Source organism: Bombina bombina, chromosome 1 (genome assembly GCF_027579735.1).
Source record: "Bombina bombina isolate aBomBom1 chromosome 1, aBomBom1.pri, whole genome shotgun sequence".
Taxonomy (NCBI): domain Eukaryota; kingdom Metazoa; phylum Chordata; class Amphibia; order Anura; family Bombinatoridae; genus Bombina; species Bombina bombina.
The window spans coordinates 1,033,283,696-1,033,304,892 of NC_069499.1; the positions used below are offsets into that span (position 1 = coordinate 1,033,283,696).

General features: G+C 43.7%; 1 protein-coding gene across 1 annotated transcript in view; it reads right to left on the reverse strand.

Moving 5' to 3' along the window:
- The window catches only part of SERINC3 (serine incorporator 3), a gene marked incomplete in the record, with an annotated part of 335,810 nt that overhangs the window by 17,529 nt on the left and 297,084 nt on the right, over positions 1-21,197 (reverse strand). Inside the window, 1 exon segment of the mRNA XM_053719712.1 lies at positions 20,886-21,107. Within this exon segment, the coding sequence (XP_053575687.1) occupies positions 20,886-21,107 (222 nt within the window).

Genomic DNA, 21,197 nt, shown 5'->3' on the forward strand with positions numbered 1-21,197 from the left:
GGAGCCCCGGCACCTCTAGGAACTTGTCCATTTTACATAGTTTCTCTGGGATGACCAACTTGTCACAATCATCCAGAGTGGATAATACCTCCTTAAGCAGAATGCGGAGATGTTCCAACTTAAATTTAAATGTAATCACATCAGGTTCAGCTTGTTGAGAAATGTTCCCTGAATCAGTAATTTCTCCCTCAGACAAAACCTCCCTGGCCCCATCAGACTGGGTTAGGGGCCCTTCAGAAACATTATTATCAGCGTCGTCATGCTCTTCAGTATCTAAAACAGAGCAGTCGCGCTTACGCTGATAAGTGTTCATTTTGGCTAAAATGTTTTTGACAGAATTATCCATTACAGCCGTTAATTGTTGCATAGTAAGGAGTATTGGCGCGCTAGATGTACTAGGGGCCTCCTGAGTGGGCAAGACTCGTGTAGACGAAGGAGGGAATGATGCAGTACCATGCTTACTCCCCTCACTTGAGGAATCATCTTGGGCATCATTGTCATTGTCACATAAATCACATTTATTTAAATGAATAGGAATTCTGGCTTCCCCACATTCAGAACACAGTCTATCTGGTAGTTCAGACATGTTAAACAGGCATAAACTTGATAACAAAGTACAAAAAACGTTTTAAAATAAAACCGTTACTGTCACTTTAAATTTTAAACTGAACACACTTTATTACTGCAATTGCGAAAAAACATGAAGGAATTGTTCAAAATTCACCAAATTTTCACCACAGTGTCTTAAAGCCTTAAAAGTATTGCACACCAAATTTGGAAGCTTTAACCCTTAAAATAACGGAACCGGAGCCGTTTTGAACTTTAACCCCTTTACAGTCCCTGGTATCTGCTTTGCTGAGACCCAACCAAGCCCAAAGGGGAATACGATACCAAATGACGCCTTCAGAAAGTCTTTTCTAAGTATCAGAGCTCCTCTCACATGCGACTGCATGCCATGCCTCTCAAAAACAAGTGCGCAACACCGGCGCGAAAATGAGGCTCTGCCTATGCTTTGGGAAAGCCCCTAAAGAATAAGGTGTCTAAAACAGTGCCTGCCGATATTATTATATCAAAATACCCAAATAAAATGATTCCTCAAGGCTAAATATGTGTTAATAATGAATCGATTTAGCCCAGAAAAAGTCTACAGTCTTAATAAGCCCTTGTGAAGCCCTTATTTACGATCATAATAAACATGGCTTACCGGATCCCATAGGGAAAATGACAGCTTCCAGCATTACATCGTCTTGTTAGAATGTGTCATACCTCAAGCAGCAAGAGACTGCTCACTGTTCCCCCAACTGAAGTTAATTGCTCTCAACAGTCCTGTGTGGAACAGCCATGGATTTTAGTGACGGTTGCTAAAATCATTTTCCTCATACAAACAGAAATCTTCATCTCTTTTCTGTTTCTGAGTAAATAGTACATACCAGCACTATTTCAAAATAACAAACTCTTGATTGAATAATAAAAACTACAGTTAAACACTAAAAAACTCTAAGCCATCTCCGTGGAGATGTTGCCTGTACAACGGCAAAGAGAATGACTGGGGTAGGCGGAGCCTAGGAGGGATCATGTGACCAGCTTTGCTGGGCTCTTTGCCATTTCCTGTTGGGGAAGAGAATATCCCACAAGTAAGGATGACGCCGTGGACCGGACACACCTATGTTGGAGAAAGTTCCCTCTTTTTTGGGAACCACAAACAGACCCTGTTCCCTTACTGGAACAGGAACAATCACTCCCAGGGAGAAAAGATAATGAATGCAGTTCAAGAATGCCCCTCTTTTTACCTGGTCTGCAGATAATCTTGAGAGGTGAAATCTGCCCTTGGGAGGAAGAGATTTGAATTCTATTTTGTAACCCTGAGATACTATGCCCACAGCCCAAGGATCTGGGACATCTCGTATCCAGGCTTGACAAAATAGGGAAAGTGCCTCTCACTTGATCTGTTCCTGGACCGGGGGCAGATTGACTTATGCTTAGCTGAAGGTTTCTTTAATTGCTTCCCCTTGTTCCAAGACTGATTGGGCTTCCAAGAAGACTTGGATTGCTCCTGCTTGGAAGCAGAAGAGGAAGACTTTTGACCCTTGAAGCTTCAAAAGGAACAAAAATTACTTTGACGTCTTAAGTCTGATCTTATCTTGCGGTAGAAAAGATTCTTTTCCACCCAAAATATCAGATATTATTTCTACCAGGGCAGAACAAGGTCTTACCCTTGTAAGGAATCTTTAATGGAGTCAGCAAAAGGAAACATCTTTTTAAAGACAGAAGACGGGGAAAAAGGTATCCCTGGCTTCTCCCATTCCTGTGAAATAATCTCCGTCACATGGTCTGGAACAGGAAACACCTCCACTGAGGAAGGAACATCATATAATCTATTAAGCTTACTAGATTTTTTTAGAGTTAACCATGACAGGAGAGTCTGAGTCATCCAGAATAGACAATACCTCCTTTAATAATACATAAAGGTGTTCAAGCTTAAACCTGAAGTTTACTTCTTCAACCTCAGACAAAGGATTTACACTGTCAGAATCTGAGATTTCACCCTCAGAAGCTACAGAGGTAACATCCTCCCCCAGGGTTAGGAGGGAGTTCAACCTGCATAGCAGCAGCTGAAACAGACCCCTTGCCCTCTGATAAATGATTAGTTTTCCTCTTGCGTTTTCCTGAAACAGGAAAAGCAGATAATGCCGCAGACACCGCAGAAGAAATCCGTGCAGCAAAATCAGTAGGCTGAGAGGAACTGCAGGGCACTGCATGTGACGCCAGAGAGGCTTGGGACGTTTGAGGTGAAAGCTGTGGCATTACCTGAACAGCCTCATCCTGAGAGACTTTACTGGGCTCAGAGGGCAACAATTTATCTTTACATTAAGTTTTAGCTAAACAAGCAGCACAGAATTACATAGGCAAAACAATGTGTGTCTCCAGGCATAATAAACATTTGTCACAAGAAACTTGTTCCATGTCCATAATAGCTTTAATAAAAGTTCCCCAAAAAATAAAACAAAAATAGAATTTATAAATTTCTTTCTTTTGCAATGTACAGAGTCCACGGATTCATCCTAACTTGTGGGATATTGTCCTTCCTGACAGGAAGTAGCAAAGAGAGCACCACAGCAGAGCTGTCTATATAGCTCCCCCCTTAACTCCACCCCCCAGTCATTCGACCGACGGCCAAGGAAGAAAAGGAGAAACTATAAGGTGCAGAGGTGACTGAAGTTTACATAAAAAAAAAATACTATCTGTCTTGAATAGACAGGGCGGGCCATGGACTCAGTACATAAATTCTGTTTTCTTTTGCAAGATGTACCGAGTCCACGGATTCATCCTAACTTGTGGGATACCAATACCAAAGCTTTAGGACATGGATGAAGGGAGGGACAAGACAGGAACCTAAACGGAAGGCACCACTGCTAGCAAAACCTTTCTCCCAAAAATAGCCTCCAAAGAAGCAAAAGTATCAAATTTGGAAAAGGTATGAAGCGAAGACCAAGTCGCAGCCTTAAAAATCTGTTCAACAGAAGCATCATTTTTAAAAGCCCATGTGGAAGCCACCGCTCTAGTGGAGTGAGCTGTAATTCTTTCAGGAGGCTGCTGTTCAGCAGTCTCATAAGCCAAACGGATTATGCTTTTCAGCCAAAAGGAAAGAGGTAGCCGTAGCCTTTTGACCTCTACGCTTGAGATGACATGTCCACCAGGTCTGCATACCAAGTCCTGCGTGGCCACGCAGGCCCTATCAAAATCACCGAAGCTCTCTCCTGTTTGGTTCTGGCAATCAGACGCGGAAGGAGAGGGAATGGTGGAAACACATAAGCCAGGTTGAACAACCAGGGTACTGCTAGAGCATCTATCAGTACTGCCTGAGGATCCCTTGACCTGGATCCGTAACAAGGAAGTTTGGCGTTCTGACGAGACGCCATCAGATCCAACTATGGTGTGCCCCATAGCCGAACCAGCTGAGCAAACACCTCCGGATGGAGTTCCCACTCCCCCGGATGAAAAGTCTGACTTAGAAAATCTGCCTCCCAGTTCTCTACACCTGGGATATAGATCGCTGACAGATGGCAAGAGTGAGTCTCTGCCCATCGGATTATCCTGGAAACTTCTATCATCGCCAAGGAACTCCTTGTTCCCCCTGATGATTGATATAAGCTACAGTCGTTATGTTGTCCGACTGAAACCTGATGAATCCGGCAGAAGCCAGCTGAGGCCACGTCTGAAGAGCATTGAATATCGCTCTTAATTCCAGAATATTTATCGGTAGGAGGGCCTCCTCCTGAGTCCACAAACCCTGTGCTTTCAGGGAGTTCCAGACTGCACCCCAGCCCAGTAGGCTGGCGTCCGTCATCACAATAACCCACGCTGGCCTGCGGAAACACATTCCCCTGGACAGGTGATCCTGTGACAACCACCAAAGAAGAGAGTCTCTTGATCCAGATTTATCTCTGGTCTCTTGATCCAGATTTATCTGAGGAGATAAAACAAAATGTATGCTTACCTGATAAATTTCTTTCTTTTGCAATGTACCGAGTCCATGGATTCATCCTAACTTGTGGGATATTGTCCTTCCTGACAGGAAGTAGCAAAGAGAGCAGCACAGCAGAGCTGTCTATATAGCTCCCCCCTTAACTCCACCCCCAGTCATTCGACCGAAGGCCAAGGGAGAAAAGGAGAAACTATAAGGTGCAGAGGTGACTGAAGTTTACATAAAAAAATACTATCTGTCTTGAATAGACAGGGCGGGCCGTGGACTCGGTACATCGCAAAAGAAAGAAATTTATCAGGTAAGCATACATTTTGTTTTCTTTTGCATGATGTACCGAGTCCACGGATTCATCCTAACTTGTGGGATACCAATACCAAAGCTTTAGGACACGGATGAAGGGAGGGACAAGACAGGAACCTAAACGGAAGGCACCACTGCTTGCAAAACCTTTCTCCCAAAAATAGCCTCCGAAGAAGCAAAAGTATCGAATTTGTAAAATTTTGAAAAGGTATGAAGCGACGACCAAGTCGCAGCCTTACAAATCTGTTCAACAGAAGCATCATTTTTAAAAGCCCATGTGGAAGCCACCGCTCTAGTAGAATGAGCTGTAATCCTTTCAGGAGGCTGCTGTCCAGCAGTCGCATAAGCCAAACGGATGATGCTTTTCAGCCAAAAGGAAAGAGTAGTTGCCGTAGACTTTTGACCCCTACGCTTTCCAGAATAGACAACAAACAAACAAAGAAGATGTTTGACAAAAATCTTTGGTTGCCTGCAAATAAAATTTCAAAGCACGAACCACGTCTAAGTTGTGCAACAGACGTTCCTTCTTACAAGAAGGATTAGGACACAGAGAAGGAACAACAATTTCTTGATTGATATTCCTGTTAGTAACCACCTTATCAGCATGGAACACAAGATAAGGAGAGTCACATTGTAATGCAGATAGTTCAGAAACTCTTCGAGCTGAAGAGATAGCAACTAGGAACAAAACTTTCCAAGATAAAAGCTTAATATCTATGGAATGCATGGGTTCAAATGGAACCCCATGAAGAACTCTAAGAACTAAATTCAGACTCCATGGCGGAGCAATAGGTTTAAACACAGGCTTAATTCTAACTAAAGCCTGACAAAAAGCCCGAACGTCTGGAACATCTGCCAGACGCTTGTGCAACAAAATAGACAGAGCAGATATCTGTACCTTTAGGGAACTAGCTGATAATCCTTTCTCCAATCCCTCTTGGAGAAAAGACAAAATCCTAGGAATCCTGATTTTACTCCAGGAGAAGCCTTTGGATTCGCACCAAAAAAGATATTTACGCCATATCTTATGATAAATTTTCCTTGTAACAGGCTTTCGAGCCTGAATCAAGGTATTTATGACTGATTCAGAGAAACCCCGCTTTGATAGAATCAAGCGTTCAATCTCCAAGCAGTCAGTTGCAGATAAATTAGATTTGGATGCTTGAATGGACCTTGAATCAGAAGGTCCTGTCTCAATGGCAGAGACCATGGTGGAAGGGATGACATGTCCACCAGGTCTGCATACCAAGTCCTGCGTGGCCACGCAGGCGCTATCAAAATCACCAATGCTCTCTCCTGTTTGATTCTGGCAATCAGACGTGGAAGGAGAGGGAAAGGTGGAAACACATAAGCCAGGTTGAACGACCAGGGTACTGCTAGAGCATCTATCAGCACAGCCTGAGGATCCCATGACCTGGAGCCGTAACAAGAAGTTTGGCGTTCTGACGAGACGCCATCAGATCCAACTCTGGTGTGCCCCATAGCCGAACCAGCTGAGCAAACACCTCCGGATGGAGTTCCCACTCCCCCGGATGAAAAGTCTGACGACTTAGAAAATCTGCCTCTTAGTTCTCTACACCTGGGATATAGATCGCTGACAGATGGCAAGAGTGAGCCTCTGCCCATTGGATTATCCTTGAGACCTCTATCATCGCTAAGGAACTCTTTGTTCCGCCCTGATGATTGATATAAGCCACAGTCGTGATGTTGTCCAACTGAAACCTGATGAATCTGGCCGAAGCCAGCTGATGCCATGCCTGGAGAGCATTGAATATCGCTCTTAATTCCAGAATATTTATCGGTAGGAGAGCCTCCTCCCGAGTCCACAAACCCTGAGCTTTCAGGGAATTCCAGACTGCACCCCAGCCCAGAAGACTGGCGTCTGTCGTCACTATAACCCATTCTGGCCTGCGGAAACACATTCCCTGGGACAGATGATCCTGTGACAACCACCAAAGAAGAGAGTCTCTGGTCTCTTGATTCAGATTTATCTGAGGAGATAAATCCACATAATCCCCATTCCACTGATTGAGCATGCATAGTTGCAGTGGTCTGAGATGCAAGTGAGCAAACGGAACTATGTCCATTGCCGCTACCATTAGTCCGATTACCTCCATACACTGAGCCACTGACGGCCGAGGAATGGAATGAAGAGCTCGGCAGGTGGACAAAATCTTTGATTTCCTGACCTCCGTCAGAAATATTTTCATGTCCACCGAGTCTATCAGAGTCCCTAGAAATGAAACTCTTGAGAGGGGGGAAAAGAGAACTCTTTTTTACGTTCACTTTCCACCCGTGAGACCTTAGAAAGGCCAACACGAAGTAAGACTTGGCTAGTTGAATTAGAATGTTGTCTAGATAAGGCGCCACTGCTGTGCCCCGTTGCCTTAGAACCACCAGAAGGGACCCTAGCACCTTCGTGAAGATTTGCGGCGCCGTGGCCAACCTGAAAGGAAGAGCCACAAACTGATAATGCTTGTCCAGAAAGGCGAACCTGAGGAACTGGTGATGATCTTTGTGGATAGGAATGTGCAGATACGCATCCTTTAAGTCCACGGTGGTCATATATTGACCCTCCTGGATCAATGGTAAGATAGTCCGAATGGTCTCCATCTTGAAAGATGGAACTCTTAGGAATTGGTTTAGGATCTTGAGATCCAGAATTGGTCTGAAGGTTCCCTCCTTTTTGGGAACTATAAAGAGATTGGAGTAGAACCCCTGCCCCTGTTCTGCTTTTGGAACTGGGCAGATCACTCCCATGGTAAAAAGGTCTTCTACACAGCGTAAGAACGCCTCTCTTTTTGTCGGGTTTACAGACAATTGAGAAAGATGGAACGTCCCCCTTGGAGGGGAATCCTTGAAATCTAGAAGGTATCCCTGGGTTACAATTTCTACTGCCCAGGAATCCTGAACGTCTCTTGCCCAGGCCTGAGCAAACAGAGAGAGTCTGCCCCCTACTAGATCCGGTCCCGGATCGGGGGCTACCCCTTCATGCTGACTTAGGTCTCCAGGTTGGCTTGGATTGAGCAAAGTTCCCCTCTTGCTTTGCAGCAGGGGAAGAGGCTGAGGGACCACTCTTGAAGTTTCGAAAGGAACGAAAATTATTTTGTTTGGTCCTTGTCTTATTTGACTTATCCTGAGGGGGGGTATGACCCTTCCCTCCAGTAATGTCTGAAATGATCTCTTTCAATGCAGGCCCGAATAGGGTCTTACCTTTGAAAGGGATGGACAAAAGCTTAGATTTAGATGACACATCAGCTGACCAGGACTTAAGCCATAACGCTCTACGCGCTAAAATGGCATAACCTGAATTCTTAGCCGCTAATTTAGCAAGATGAAAAGCGGCGTCTGTAATAAAAGAATTAGCCAAAATATCATCTAGTGGGGTCTCCATCTGAAGAGCCTCTTCTAGAGCCTCAAACCAAAAGGCAGCTGCAGTGGTTACAGGAACAATGCATGCTATAGGTTGAAGAAGAAAACCTTGATGAACAAAAATTTTCTTTAGGAGACCCTCTAATTTTTTTATCCATAGGATCAATGAAAGCACAACTGTCTTCAATAGGTATAGTTGTACGCTTAGCCGGGGTAGATATAGCTCCCTCCACCTTAGGGACCATCTGCCATGAGTCCTTTATGGTGTCAGAAATAGGGAACATTTTCTTAAAAACAGGAGGGGTAGCGAACAGAATACCTGGTCTATCCCACTCCTTAGTAACAATGTCCGAAATCCTCTTAAGGACCGGAAAAACATCAGTGTAAACAGGAACCTCTAAATATTTGTCCATTTTACACAATTTCTCTGGAACTACAATAGGGTCACAATCATCCAGAGTAGCTAAAACCTCCCTGAGCAATAAGCGGAGGTGCTCTAGCTTAAATTTAAATGCCGTCATATCTGAATCTGTCTGAGAGAACATCTTTCCTGAATCAGAAATCTCTCCCTCAGACAGCAAATCCCTCATCCCTACTTCAGAACATTGTGAGGGAATATCGGATACGGCTACTAAAGCGTCAGAAGGCTCAGCATTTGTTCTTAACCCAGAGCTACTGCGCTTCCCTTGCAACCCAGGCAGCTTAGAAAAAACCTCTGTGAGGGTAGTATTCATAACTGAAGCCATATCTTGCAAGGTGAAAGAATTAGACGCACTAGATGTACTTTGCGTTGCTTGTGCGGGCGTTACTGGTTGTGGCACTTGGGGAGAACTAGATGGCAAAACCTGATTTCCTTCTGTCTGAGAATCATCTAATGCCAAACTTTTATAAGTCAAAATATGCTGTTTGCAATTTATAGACATATCAGTACAAGTGGGACACATTCTAAGAGGGGGTTCCACAATGGCTTCTAAACAAATTGAACAATGAGTTTCCTCAGTGTCAGACATGTTTAACAGACTAGTAATAAAGCAAGCAAGCTTGGAAAACACTTTATTTATTGAAAAAAAACCACAATTTGCAAAAACGGTACTGTGCCTTTAAGAGAAAAAAAAGGCATACACAAACTGCAAAACAGGTTAAAATCGCTTCAATTTTTCTGAAATTTTAACAGTGTACCCACTAAGCTTTAGAAGGATTGCACCACAAGTAACAAAGCAATAGACCCCCAAATGAAAAAACGGATTGATAAGTGTCTAAAACCGGTTAAAACCCCTATTAGCACCTTGCCACAGCTCTGCTGTGGCCCTACCTGCCCTTAGGAAGCGATAATATGGGGTTTAAAGCTTCAATTAGTCCCTCAGAAGACTATCAGGACCTCAGGAGAAGTTGCTTGCTGCTTGTAAATGTAGGCCCCGCCCACCTCACTCAATGTTGCTGGGGCCTACACAAAACTAACAAACCCTGTCTGAAAGCCATGTGGGTTATAAACAACCCCAACAGAAGACGTTACTTCCAGACACAAAAACGTTTGTCCCAAATTCACATAAGAGTGCCCACAAAAAATTAACCCTTTATGCAAGCTAGTAAAAACCTCTGATAACACTAGGATTACTGCTTACCCTTCCCCTAATGGGGACACTGTCAGCCTTTCTGAGTTCACACAGTCTCTGCAGAAAATATGGCTGAACATACCTCATTGCTGTATAGCAAGAAACCGTTCCTCACACTGAAGTTTTCCTGTACTCCTCAGCTTCTGTGGGAACAGCAGTGGACCTTAGTTACAAATGCTAAGATCATCATCCTCCAGGCAGAAATCTTCATCTATGTCCTGCCTGAGAGTAAATAGTACAACACCGGTACCATTTAAAAATAACAAACACTTGATTGAAGATAAAATAAAACTAACACTTTAACATCTCTTCTCTTTACTCTTCCTTAGAGCCAGCAAAGAGAATGACTGGGGGGTGGAGTTAAGGGGGCAGCTATATAGACAGCTCTGCTGTGGTGCTCTCTTTGCTATTTCCTGTCAGGAAGGACAATATCCCACAAGTTAGGATGAATCCGTGGACTCGGTACATCATGCAAAAGAAAATATAATCTGTCTTAAAATGACAGGGCGGACCGTGGACTCGTCGTACCATAGAAGAAATTAATCAGGTAAGCATAAATTTACTTTTCTTCTATAAGGTACGACGAGTCCACTGATTCATCCTTTACTTGTGGGAAACAATACCAAAGCTACAGGACACGGATGAATGGGAGGGACAAGACAGATGGTTAAACAGAAGGCACCACTGCTTGAAGAACTTTTCTCCCAAAAATAGCCTCCGAAGAAGCAAAAGTATCAAATTTGGAACATTTGGAAAAAGGTATGAAGCGAAGACCAAGTCGCAGCCTTACAAATTTGTTCAACAGAAGCATCATTTTTAAAAGCCCATGTGGAAGCCACCACTCTAGTAGAGTGACCTGTAATCCTTTCAGGAGGCTGCTGTCCAGCAGTCTCGTATGCCAAACGGATGATGATTTTCAGCCAAAAAGAAAGAGAGGTAGCCGTAGCTTTTTGACCTCTACGTTTTCCAGAATAGACAACAAACAAAGAAGATGTTTGACAGAAATCTTTGGTTGCTTGCAAGTAAAACTTCAAAGCACGAACCACGTCCAAGTTGTGCAACAGACGCTCCTTCTTAGAGGAAGGATTAGGACACAGAGAAGGAACAACAATTTCCTGATTAATATTACTATTAGTAACAACCTTAGGAAGGAACCCAGGTTTGGTACGCAAAACCACCTTATCAGCATGGAAAACAAGATAAGGCGAGTCGCCTTAGAAGAGAGTCTCTGGTCTCTTGATTCAGATTTATCTGAGGAGATAAATCCACATAATCCCCATTCCACTGATTGAGCATGCATAGTTGCAGTGGTCTGAGATGCAAGCGAGCAAATGGAACTATGTCCATTGCCGCTACCATTAGTCCGATTACCTCGATACACTGAACCACTGACTGCCGAGGAATGGAATGAAGAGTTCGGCAGGTGGTTAAAATCTTTGATTTCCTGACCTCTGATAGATTCGGTAGACATGACATTTTTTCTGACGGAGTTCCCAGGAATGGAACTCATGTGAGAGGGGTAAGTGAACTCTTTTTTACGTTCACCTTCCACCCGTGAGATATTAGAAAAGCCAACACGATGTCCGTGTGAGATTTGGCTATTTGGTAAGTTGAAGCCTGAATTAAGATATCGTCCAGATAAGGCACCACTGCTATGCCCCGCGGCCTTAGAAACGCCAGAAGGGACCCAAACACCTTTGTGAAAATTCTGGGAGCTGTGGCCAACCCGAAGGGAAGAGCCACAAACTGGTAATGCTTGTCCAGAAAGGCAAACCTGAGAAACTGGTGGTGATCTTTGTGGATAGGGATGTGCAGATACGCATCCTTTAAATCCACGGTGGTCATATATTGACCCTCCTGGATCATTGGTAAAATAGTCTGAATGGTCTCCATCTCGAAGGATGGGACTCTGATGAATTTGTTTAGGATCTTGAGATCTAAAATTGGTCTGAAGGTTCCCTTTTTTTTGGAAACCACAAACAGATTGGAGTAGAACCCCTGCCCCTGTTCTGTTTTTGGAACTGGGCAGATTGCTCCCATGGTATATAGGTCTTCTACACAGCGTAAGAACGCCTCTCTTTTTGTCTGGTTTACAGACAATCGAGAAAGATGAAATCTCCCCCTTGGAGGAGAATCTTTGAAGTTTAGAAGATACCCCTGGGTCACAATTTCTAAAGCCCAGGAGTCCTGAACGTCTCTTGCCCAAGCCTGAGCAAAGAGAGAAAGTCTGCCCCCTACTAGATCCGGTCCTGGATCGGGGGCTGCCCCTTCATGCTGTCTTGGTAGCAGCAGCGGGCTTCTTGGCCTGTTTACCTTTGTCCCAAGTCTGGTTAGGTCTCCAGACTGACTTGGATAGAGCAAAATTCCCCTCCTGCTTTGCAGAAGGGGAGGAGGAAGAGGGACCCCCTTTGACGTTTTGAAATTATTTTGTTTGGTCCTCATCTTATTTGTCTTATCCTGAGGAAGGGCATGGCCTTTTCCTCCAGTGATGTCCGAAATGATCTCTTTCAGTTCAGGCCCGAATAGGGTCTTACCCTTGATAGGGATGGCTAAAAGCTTAGATTTTGATGACACGTCAGCAGATCAGGACTTAAGCCATAATGTTCTACGCGCTAAAATGGCAAAACCTGAATTCTTTGCCACTAATTTAGCCAGTTGAAAAGCGGCATCTGTAATGAAAGAATTAGCTAGCTTGAGAGCCCTAATTCTATCCAGAATATCATCTAATGGGGTTTCAACCTGAAGAGCCTCTTCTAGAGCCTCGAACCAAAAAGCAGCTGCAGTAGTTACAGGAACAATGCACGCTATAGGTTGCAGAGGAAAACCCTGATGAATAAATATTTTCTTTAGAAGACCCTCTTATTTTTTATCCATAGGATCTTTGAAAGCACAACTGTCCTCAATAGGTATAGTTGTACGCTTAGCCAGGGTAGAAATAGCTCCCTCCACCTTAGGAACCGTCTGCCACAAATCCCGCATGGTGTCCGATATGGGAAACATTTTCTTAAAAGTAGGAGGGGGAGAAAACAGAATACCTGGTCTATCCCACTCCTTAGTAACAATGTCCGAAATCCTCTTAGGGACCGGAAAAACATTAGTGTAAGCAGGAACCTCTAGATATCTGTCCATTTTACACAATTTCACTGGAATTACAATAGGGTCACAATCATCCAGAGTCGCTAAAACCTCCCTGAGCAATAAGCGGAGGTGTTCTAGTTTAAATTTAAAAGACGTCATATCTGAGTCTGTCTGAGGGAACATCTTTCCTGTATCAGAAATCTCTCCCTCCGACAGCAAATCCCTCATCCCCATCTCAGAACATTGTGAGGGTACATCGGATATGGCTAATAAAGCGTCAGAGGGCTCAGCATTTGTTCTCACACCAGACCTACTGCGCTTCCCCTGCAACCCAAAATGACTGAACATACCTCACTGCTATATAGCATGAAAAACGTTCCTCACACTGAAGTTTCTTGTACTCCTCAGCCATTCTGTGGGAACTGCTGTGGATCTTAGTGACAAATGCTAAGATCATTAGCCTCCAGGCAGAAGTCTTCATCCATCTGCTGCCTGAGAGAAAATCGTACACACCGGTACCATTTAAAATGAAAAAACTTTTGCTTGAAGAAAATAAAAACTAACATTTTATCACCTCTTTCACTTTACCCTTCCTAGTACTTAGAGTAGGCAAAGAGAATGACTGGGGGGTGGAGCTAAGGGAGGAGCTATATAGACAGCTCTGCTGTGGTGTTCTTTGCCACTTCCTGTTAGCAGGAGGATAATATCCCACAAGTAAAGGATGAATCCGTGGACTCGTCGTACCTTATAGAAGAAAACTACTTTTTCCTCAGAAACATTATGAAGTAAAGCCGGTCATGTGACCGCAACTGTGGAGTTCAAATTACTGCTGCAACACAGAGAGGCACTACTTCCTGGTACACTGAGTACCAGAAATAACCGATGTTTCAAGCCTGACAGTTCATGAACATAAATTATGCTTACCTGATAATTTTCTTTTCGTCTGATGGGAAGAGTCCACAGCTGCATTCATTACTTTTGGGAAATAAGAACCTGGCCACCAGGAGGAGGCAAAGACAACCCAGCCAAAAGCTTAAATACTCCTCCCACTTCCCTCATTTCCCAGTCATTCTGCCGAGGAATAAGGAACAGTAGAAGAAATATCAGGGTAAAAAGGTGCCAGAAGAATAAAATAAAGATGCCCCACAAAAAAAAAATTATGGGTAGGGTAGCTGTGGACTCTCTCCATCAGAAGAAATTTTTTTTTATCAGGAAAGCATCATTTATGTTTTTCTTCTTATATGGAAAGAGTCCACAGCTGCATTCATTACTTTTGGGAAAACAATGCCCAAGCTATAGAGGACACTGAATGCCAAGACGGGAGGGTACATTAGGCGGCCCATTCTTAGAGCACCAAGCCTGAAACCACTGCCGACAAAAAAAAAACAGCTTCGTCGGAAGCTGAAAAAAACTTTAAAAGGAAAAGCCCCGAGGACACTGACCCGCAGGTAGTCTAGAGACTAGCTAGAGACTGCAAAAACTGACTCAACTGAGACAACAGGCCTTCAGGAGACACCGTCGCCGAACAGTCGGTCCCTCACCACTCACCCTTCACTAAAGTAGGAAACACCAGCCTAAACTACCAAAGGGATAGGATCAGCAGAACCAAAAGAAAAAAACGAAAGGTCACAAATCCATAAAGCAAACCCCCCAGAGAAAGCTCAGCTCACAAGGGCCCAAATGGGTCTCGACAGACAAGGAAAGACTACGCCTAGACCATGAGAAACCGGAGGTATAGGACCGGGCATAGAAACAGAGAAAACTTTCTCTCAAACGTCGTGCAAAAGCACCAAAAAGACAACAGAAGACGGAGTCCTCACATAGTCCGAACTTGGAACACAGAAGTATTCCACAACAAAAAAACGTGTAACAGACCCAGACGAAAAACCATGAGTCAAGAACACCGCCATCCTCAGGATGACACAGAGAATACTTGCTGAGACCAAAAGCAGCCAGCAAAAAACAGATTGCAAAAGACAACTCCCAGACAGAGGGCACACTCTAGGCAATCCAAACCGTCAGACCTACCCTCAGGTCTTCCAAAAAAGGGGTAATCATAACCTCCACGAGGTGCTCCAAGAAAGAGAAATGACACCCAGAACCCGATGTGGAACAATCCTAGACCCTCTGCATGTAAGTTAAGGGAGCTAGCTAGCTACTATGCCTACCTAGATCCTGGAGATGACAACATCTCTCAGAACCCACTCCCAGCCGGGCCAGCCCCAGCAACGGCAGGTCTGAAACAGGGGAACAGAAGAACCTCAAAAGCAGCTCAAAACGAGTGGAATAATGGCCACAGCCGATCCAACAGAGCACAGGTGCAACCCGACTCCTTAGAACAGACAACAAGACAGTAGACCCAAAGGATCTAGCAAAAGGTCCAACTTGACACAGAGTCAACAAAGTTTCCAAAAGGAACGTAACAACCCAGAGAGAATATCCCTCTCAGCTGATCCAGGAGAAACCTTGAGAAAGGGATCACATCTCCATAAAAAGTAGTAAATGAGTACAGCACCTGTTGGTTCCTTAAAGTAGGTTTTAATTCTGTATGATGCCCGTGGAGAAAGGGTTACTGCCACCCTTACAGCAACATAGATTAAGGCTGTGAAGGCCGAAACGTCGCATGTAATGTGAAAATAAAGGTATTTTCTTTTACCTAATTGGTGCTGTGGATACCATTTATCTCCATAAAAAGGAGACTAAGCTCTCACCCAATCAGGGAAAAGGGCTAAAAGGCAGCACACCTTCCACCAGTCACAAAGCCACAGGTTAAAGGAGAGATCAATCCCCAACTCAGAAGCCCTGAGAAAGTGATTCCCCTAAAAACTAGCCTGCTAACACGCAACCAATGTGCAAAAGTAGCAGCAGTGACACTGCAAGTCCATTCACCTGCAGAGCAGTGAATTCAATCAATACTACAGCAAGCTGAGCAAGGGAAACCGACTAAGGTGCAGAACAAGCCCAACGAGCAACGACATTTAGAAAGCCTGGCCAATCAGTCCAGGTCAAGTAATTAATCTAAGTAAAAGGACATAGCCCAAGTTTCCAGGAACTGGGGAACCCCAAACCAACCCTGGAGCCTATAGGTCCGGTAGCAACCCCCAACGGGATCCACAAGGGAAAGTGCTGAATGAAACCCAGTAACACCCCGTCTGAATGACAACCCAGACCACAGGGGGAAACTAATGCAAAAGCCAGATCAACCCGGATAACGAGAAAAACTCGCAAGTCCTGACCTAAGTAAGAGACCACCCCTTGCCAAAGTCCCACTCTCCAAACCACTCGAGCAAAGGCTAGTCTCCACATAAACGGATGATCACAGGGAGAAAGGGGCGCAAACCAACCCCAGTTCCGGGAGGTACCCCAGGCAAACCCAAGGAGACCACGCCCAGTGTCCCTAACAGGGAACAAACATCTCCCAGACCCCTAAAAGGAGACCTAACAAGTAGACCACAAAGGAAGACCAAAAGTCAGAAACACAGCTAGACAGTACACAGTTGACGTGCAATAGCTGCAGCTGGCTACATTATGCAACCCAACTGCTGCAAGACAGCCGAACTACCCTTCAAACTACTAGCTGCTGAGGACCAAGTCCAAAGGACAATCCCCGAGCCTCAAGGAAAAGAGGATAAACCGCTCACTCTGCGGTAAGCCGGTGCTAAGCCCTCCACTCTCCACCACGTGGGGTAAGAACTCTAGGGTCCGACAATACCAGAAGCACTGACCCAGTCATCCAAATTCAAGGCCATAAGGACTGAGGCAATCCTTCCTGCCTTGTAGACCCACAGGTCCTCTAGAATGCTTAGTTGAAAGTAAAACAAATGATAACATGAGCACTCTGCACCTCGACCGGACCAGCCAATCAGAACGGTGCCACGTGTCTGAACATCCACAAGACAGAACCAAACCCAACAGGACCTGCCTGCACCCGGGTCCTAACCGTCAAGCTGCATAATTCCTCCCTCAGAGGGGAAGAAGAGAAAACAGACAAACATAGGACTAACATGTCCCCAAAATACTTCCACAGAAGTAACAGTATCGATCCCAGTTTAAGATTCCCGAAGGAAAATAAACAAATTAAAAGACATCCTAATCGGATAAAAAGAAAATATAAGGCAACCCGTAGGTTAACGCCCAATAAGAAAACAGGCCTAACGCAGGACCAGCCAAACGGAGCCCTAATCGTCCAAAAAACTGGAAAGGATCTCAAAAAAGAACAGTCAGAAGATTACATCAACCCCACATGTCTAATGAGGTGCACCATTCGAAGCAGACTGAAAATTCCTGTATCCGAGAAGGATAGGATCATTTAGTAACTGAAAAACATGTTCGAGTAAGACACGAAGGCGCTCCACTCTGTAACGAAAGGCACAACACTCAAGGACAGTTACAGGGAACTGTACAGGCCATCCCCAAGGCGGTAGACCCGGGACAATAGGGCACGAGCACAATCGCGCATAAACGTCTGGCCTCTGCAGATGAATAATCGCCAAGAATATGTGGAAGCGAAAACGTGCTGCAACCTCCGGGGGGATGGGGTGGGGGGGGCGAACAAGCCGCCCTGCGTGGAGGAAAAATCATAATTTGGGTTACCCACATGTGTAGAAGTATGGAGCGGTAGGGAACTTGCCTCTTGGAGGACAGGACCCCCAGAGGCGGATGGCTCAGCTAACCCTTGAATCCCCAAGCCCGAGGAACTGGGCGCTCTAATATGGCACACCGAACATAACTGATTGACATGTGTCAACGAGGCCAATTCGGATTCTTCCAGAATCTGAAATTAGAACAGTCTCAGTATCAGAATCCTCCATAACCGAGTCTGAAATTTGATCAGCATCAGAATACTCCATAACTTGATAGAGAATATGGGAATATGGACTATTTTAAGACAAAACAAAATGGCACCCGACACCCCCAATGGCTGGGGCACTCACCACCTCCTATGAAACAGACGCCTGTGAACTAGAATTTTTCTGTCGCCACACGGTCAGGAATGCGGAAATGGAGGGTGGAAAGTAATCACGCCGAGTCAGAAGGTAAACCGTATAGTCCAAAAAAGTGCGTCCAACCATAAGGATGCGTCACTTCCAAAGGCCTTTATGTTCCAAGCCATGAGCCCATTTAACACTACACATAAGCAGATTGAATCACATAAACATGATTAAAAAAAACCCTGTTCAATAACCCCCCTCAGGAGATATTAACCCTTGATTCCAAGATACTAAAAGGAGACTCACTGAGACCCTTATGTTAAGTTAGTCCTGCAAGGTGGTAGCCTCTTGGGAAAACATTAGTACAATTCATTCACGAAGAAAGAAAATGAAACTATCTTACCGGAATCTATGCCGTGGAACAGGAACACGGCCCTTCAAGTGTCATGGATAGTAGCATCGCCTCCGCCATGGACTTGAGAGAAGAAAGCAGGCAGCGGAGCGAAGTTAGACAATGCCGATTGATTGAGGAGCGGTTAACATGAGTCGGGATGGTTTTGCAGAAAGACTCTTCCTGCATCTCCAGACTAACTTTCATCCAAGCCCTCACTGAGAGACTGACAGGATTACTTAAAACTCCTGTCCCATGTCGAAGAGTACTACCCTCCATAAGAGACAAATTAAATTCTGACACTTCTCTGTCAACCTCCTGAGACGAAAGGCAAAGAATGACTGGGGGATGAGGGGAGTGGGAGAGGTATTTAAGCCTTTGGCTGGGGTGTCTTTGCCTCCCTCCTGGTGGACAGGTTCATTATTTCCCAAAAGTAATAAATGCATCATTTTATTTTAAAGCAAAAGGGAAATGAATAAGCTGCTGAAATAGAAACTTCAGCCTTACTTTCCGTTTAAACTTGTATTGTTTTATCAAGTAAATATGTGTCAGAAAATAAAGCCTAATGAAAACATTGTACCCTTTCTTTTAAAAAAAAAAAAAGAGTTTAAAAGTTAGTCTAACACATGCTACAGTGCCTGCTTTATGCCCCAGTGTAACCCATACAACAGGATTATCTATGTCCCAATAAAAAAAAACAGTGTCTTAAATTGTTAAGTGCATGGCCTCCCCAATTGGAAGAAAAAGCACTTACTTGCTCCGCTGTCTGGCATGTAGACAGTTACAAGGTATGAGAGGACACAGTTCCTCACAGAGAACTTTGAAAAAGAAAGAACAGAGTAGCCAACTCTGGCTTTCTAAACTAGGGCAGTAATTGTTAGGAAAACTCAGTAAGTACCTCTTTACAAGTTCCTAACTGCTTTAAAGACACCACTACCCGACTGCAAGGAATGACGTGGAATACGGCTATACCCCAAAACTTGCTTGTAGATGAAATCAACATTTTTCTTCAGACACCTAAACTTCACCTCCTCCATGCACCGAAGGCAAAGAGAATAACTGGGGGTTGTGGGTAAGGGAGTGATGCTTGGCAGTTTAACTGTGATGCTCTTTGCCTCCTCCTGCTGGCCAGGAGTGATATTCCCAACAGTAATTACTCAAGTCGTGGACTCACCATATCTTAGGAAAGAGAGCTAAATTTTAGGAATTTAAAGTAAATCAATTTAAATAAATAGTTGTATATTGAAATCATGCAATTTAAAGGGGACAGCTCAGGTGTGACAAGTCTACACCACATGTATCTGCACTAACAATACCAAGCAGCTGTTCCAAAGTACCTAAAAAAAAAATTCTTTATTAAATGTCCATAAAATCATGTAAATAACAAATGGGTGACAGGTACTCTTAAAAGCAATAATTGGCTCAAGCAGGGGAGACGAGGCTCCAAAGCAGACTCGTTTTGTGCATATGCACACTGATCACTGCCCTACGAAGCCTCTGTCCCTCAAAGTAGTTAGAAATGTTAATACCCTCTCTGTGACATTCCTAAGATATATATAATGGTGGAAAACATCAGCTAGTAAAATTAATGTCTACTTCATAATTTACATATGTGCAAAGACATAGATGATTTAATTACTAATCTTAATAATTCATACAAAATAATCCACATCATCTTGAGTATTGAGTCCTTTAGGGAGACTAATTTGAAGAAAAAAGATCCAATGGATTTCTTGCAAGCTTGCGAGAAGTCCTTTGGATCTTCTTTCTTCAAACTAGTCTCCTCAAAGGACTCAATGTAAATTATGAAGTAGAGATTAATTTTTACTAGCCAATGTTTTCCACTATTATATATAACCTTAGGAATTTAACATACAGGGTATTAACATTTCTACGTAGGCTACCGTCTCTCTAATTTTTGTATTTAAATACTGTGAGGAACCAAGGCTCCATAGGGAAGTGATCAAGTGTGCTTGTGCACAAAACGTGGCTGCTTTGGAGCCTCACTCTCCCCTGCTTGAGCATATTGTTGCTTTTACCAGTACCTGTCATGCTTTTTTTAAGGACATTTAATAAAGAAGATTTTTTTTTACATACTTTGGAATCGCTATTTGGTATCGTTAATGCGGATACATGTGGTGATGGTCTGTTACTTTGCTTGGCGTTCAGATGGGGACACAATTTCCGGCACTCAATACAACGGTCTGACGGTAAGAGGAAGGAGATCTTTTGCCCCGAAACGTCACTTCATTAAAACAATTGCTGACATATATATGTGTGAGAGTGCAACCACATTGATATATATATATATATATATATATATATATATGTGTGTGTGTGTGTGTGTGTTTACAATAATATTCACACATGAACTACCAAGTATGCCCACTGATATTGCAACGCATGATTTTCCTATTGTGATTGTTGATTCAAACATTATATGCGTTGTTGAAATGTCAAGTTTAATGATCCATTAAAAGACACTAGAGGTGCAAAACACAAGACTTAAGTAATTTTCCATGTATTTTTAATCAGAACATAATAAAGGTTCTCTTAAGTATCCCAGACCTGATCAGTGTGACCTATTGCTTTAAGTCTGCACCATGTATCTTGGGATTAATAGTCCACACTGTGTAGTCTTCTACTCATTTGACTGAAGGGTCTGTTTGTGTTTGATAAATTCTAACCTGTTACAGACTGTGTAAAATTCTTACCTGTACCAGTTACTGAGTGTCATCATGATGTAAAGTGAGGCAAGGCACATCATGAAATGAAAAAAGGAATAGCTGTACTGAACACCATCTTTTTCATTATCCACAACACGACGAACTTCACCATCTTCTAAATCACTGTTTCCTGTTGTGTCATCAAGCATGACAGTATCATTACCAGATAAAGTAAGTTTGCTCATCTGGCTGTTGGTAGAGGTACGGATACTGCAAACACAAGAGCACATAGTTACTAATATCAGACAATTACCAAATTGAAACAGAGTTTTAGATAGAGAAAAAAACATAATTTATGCT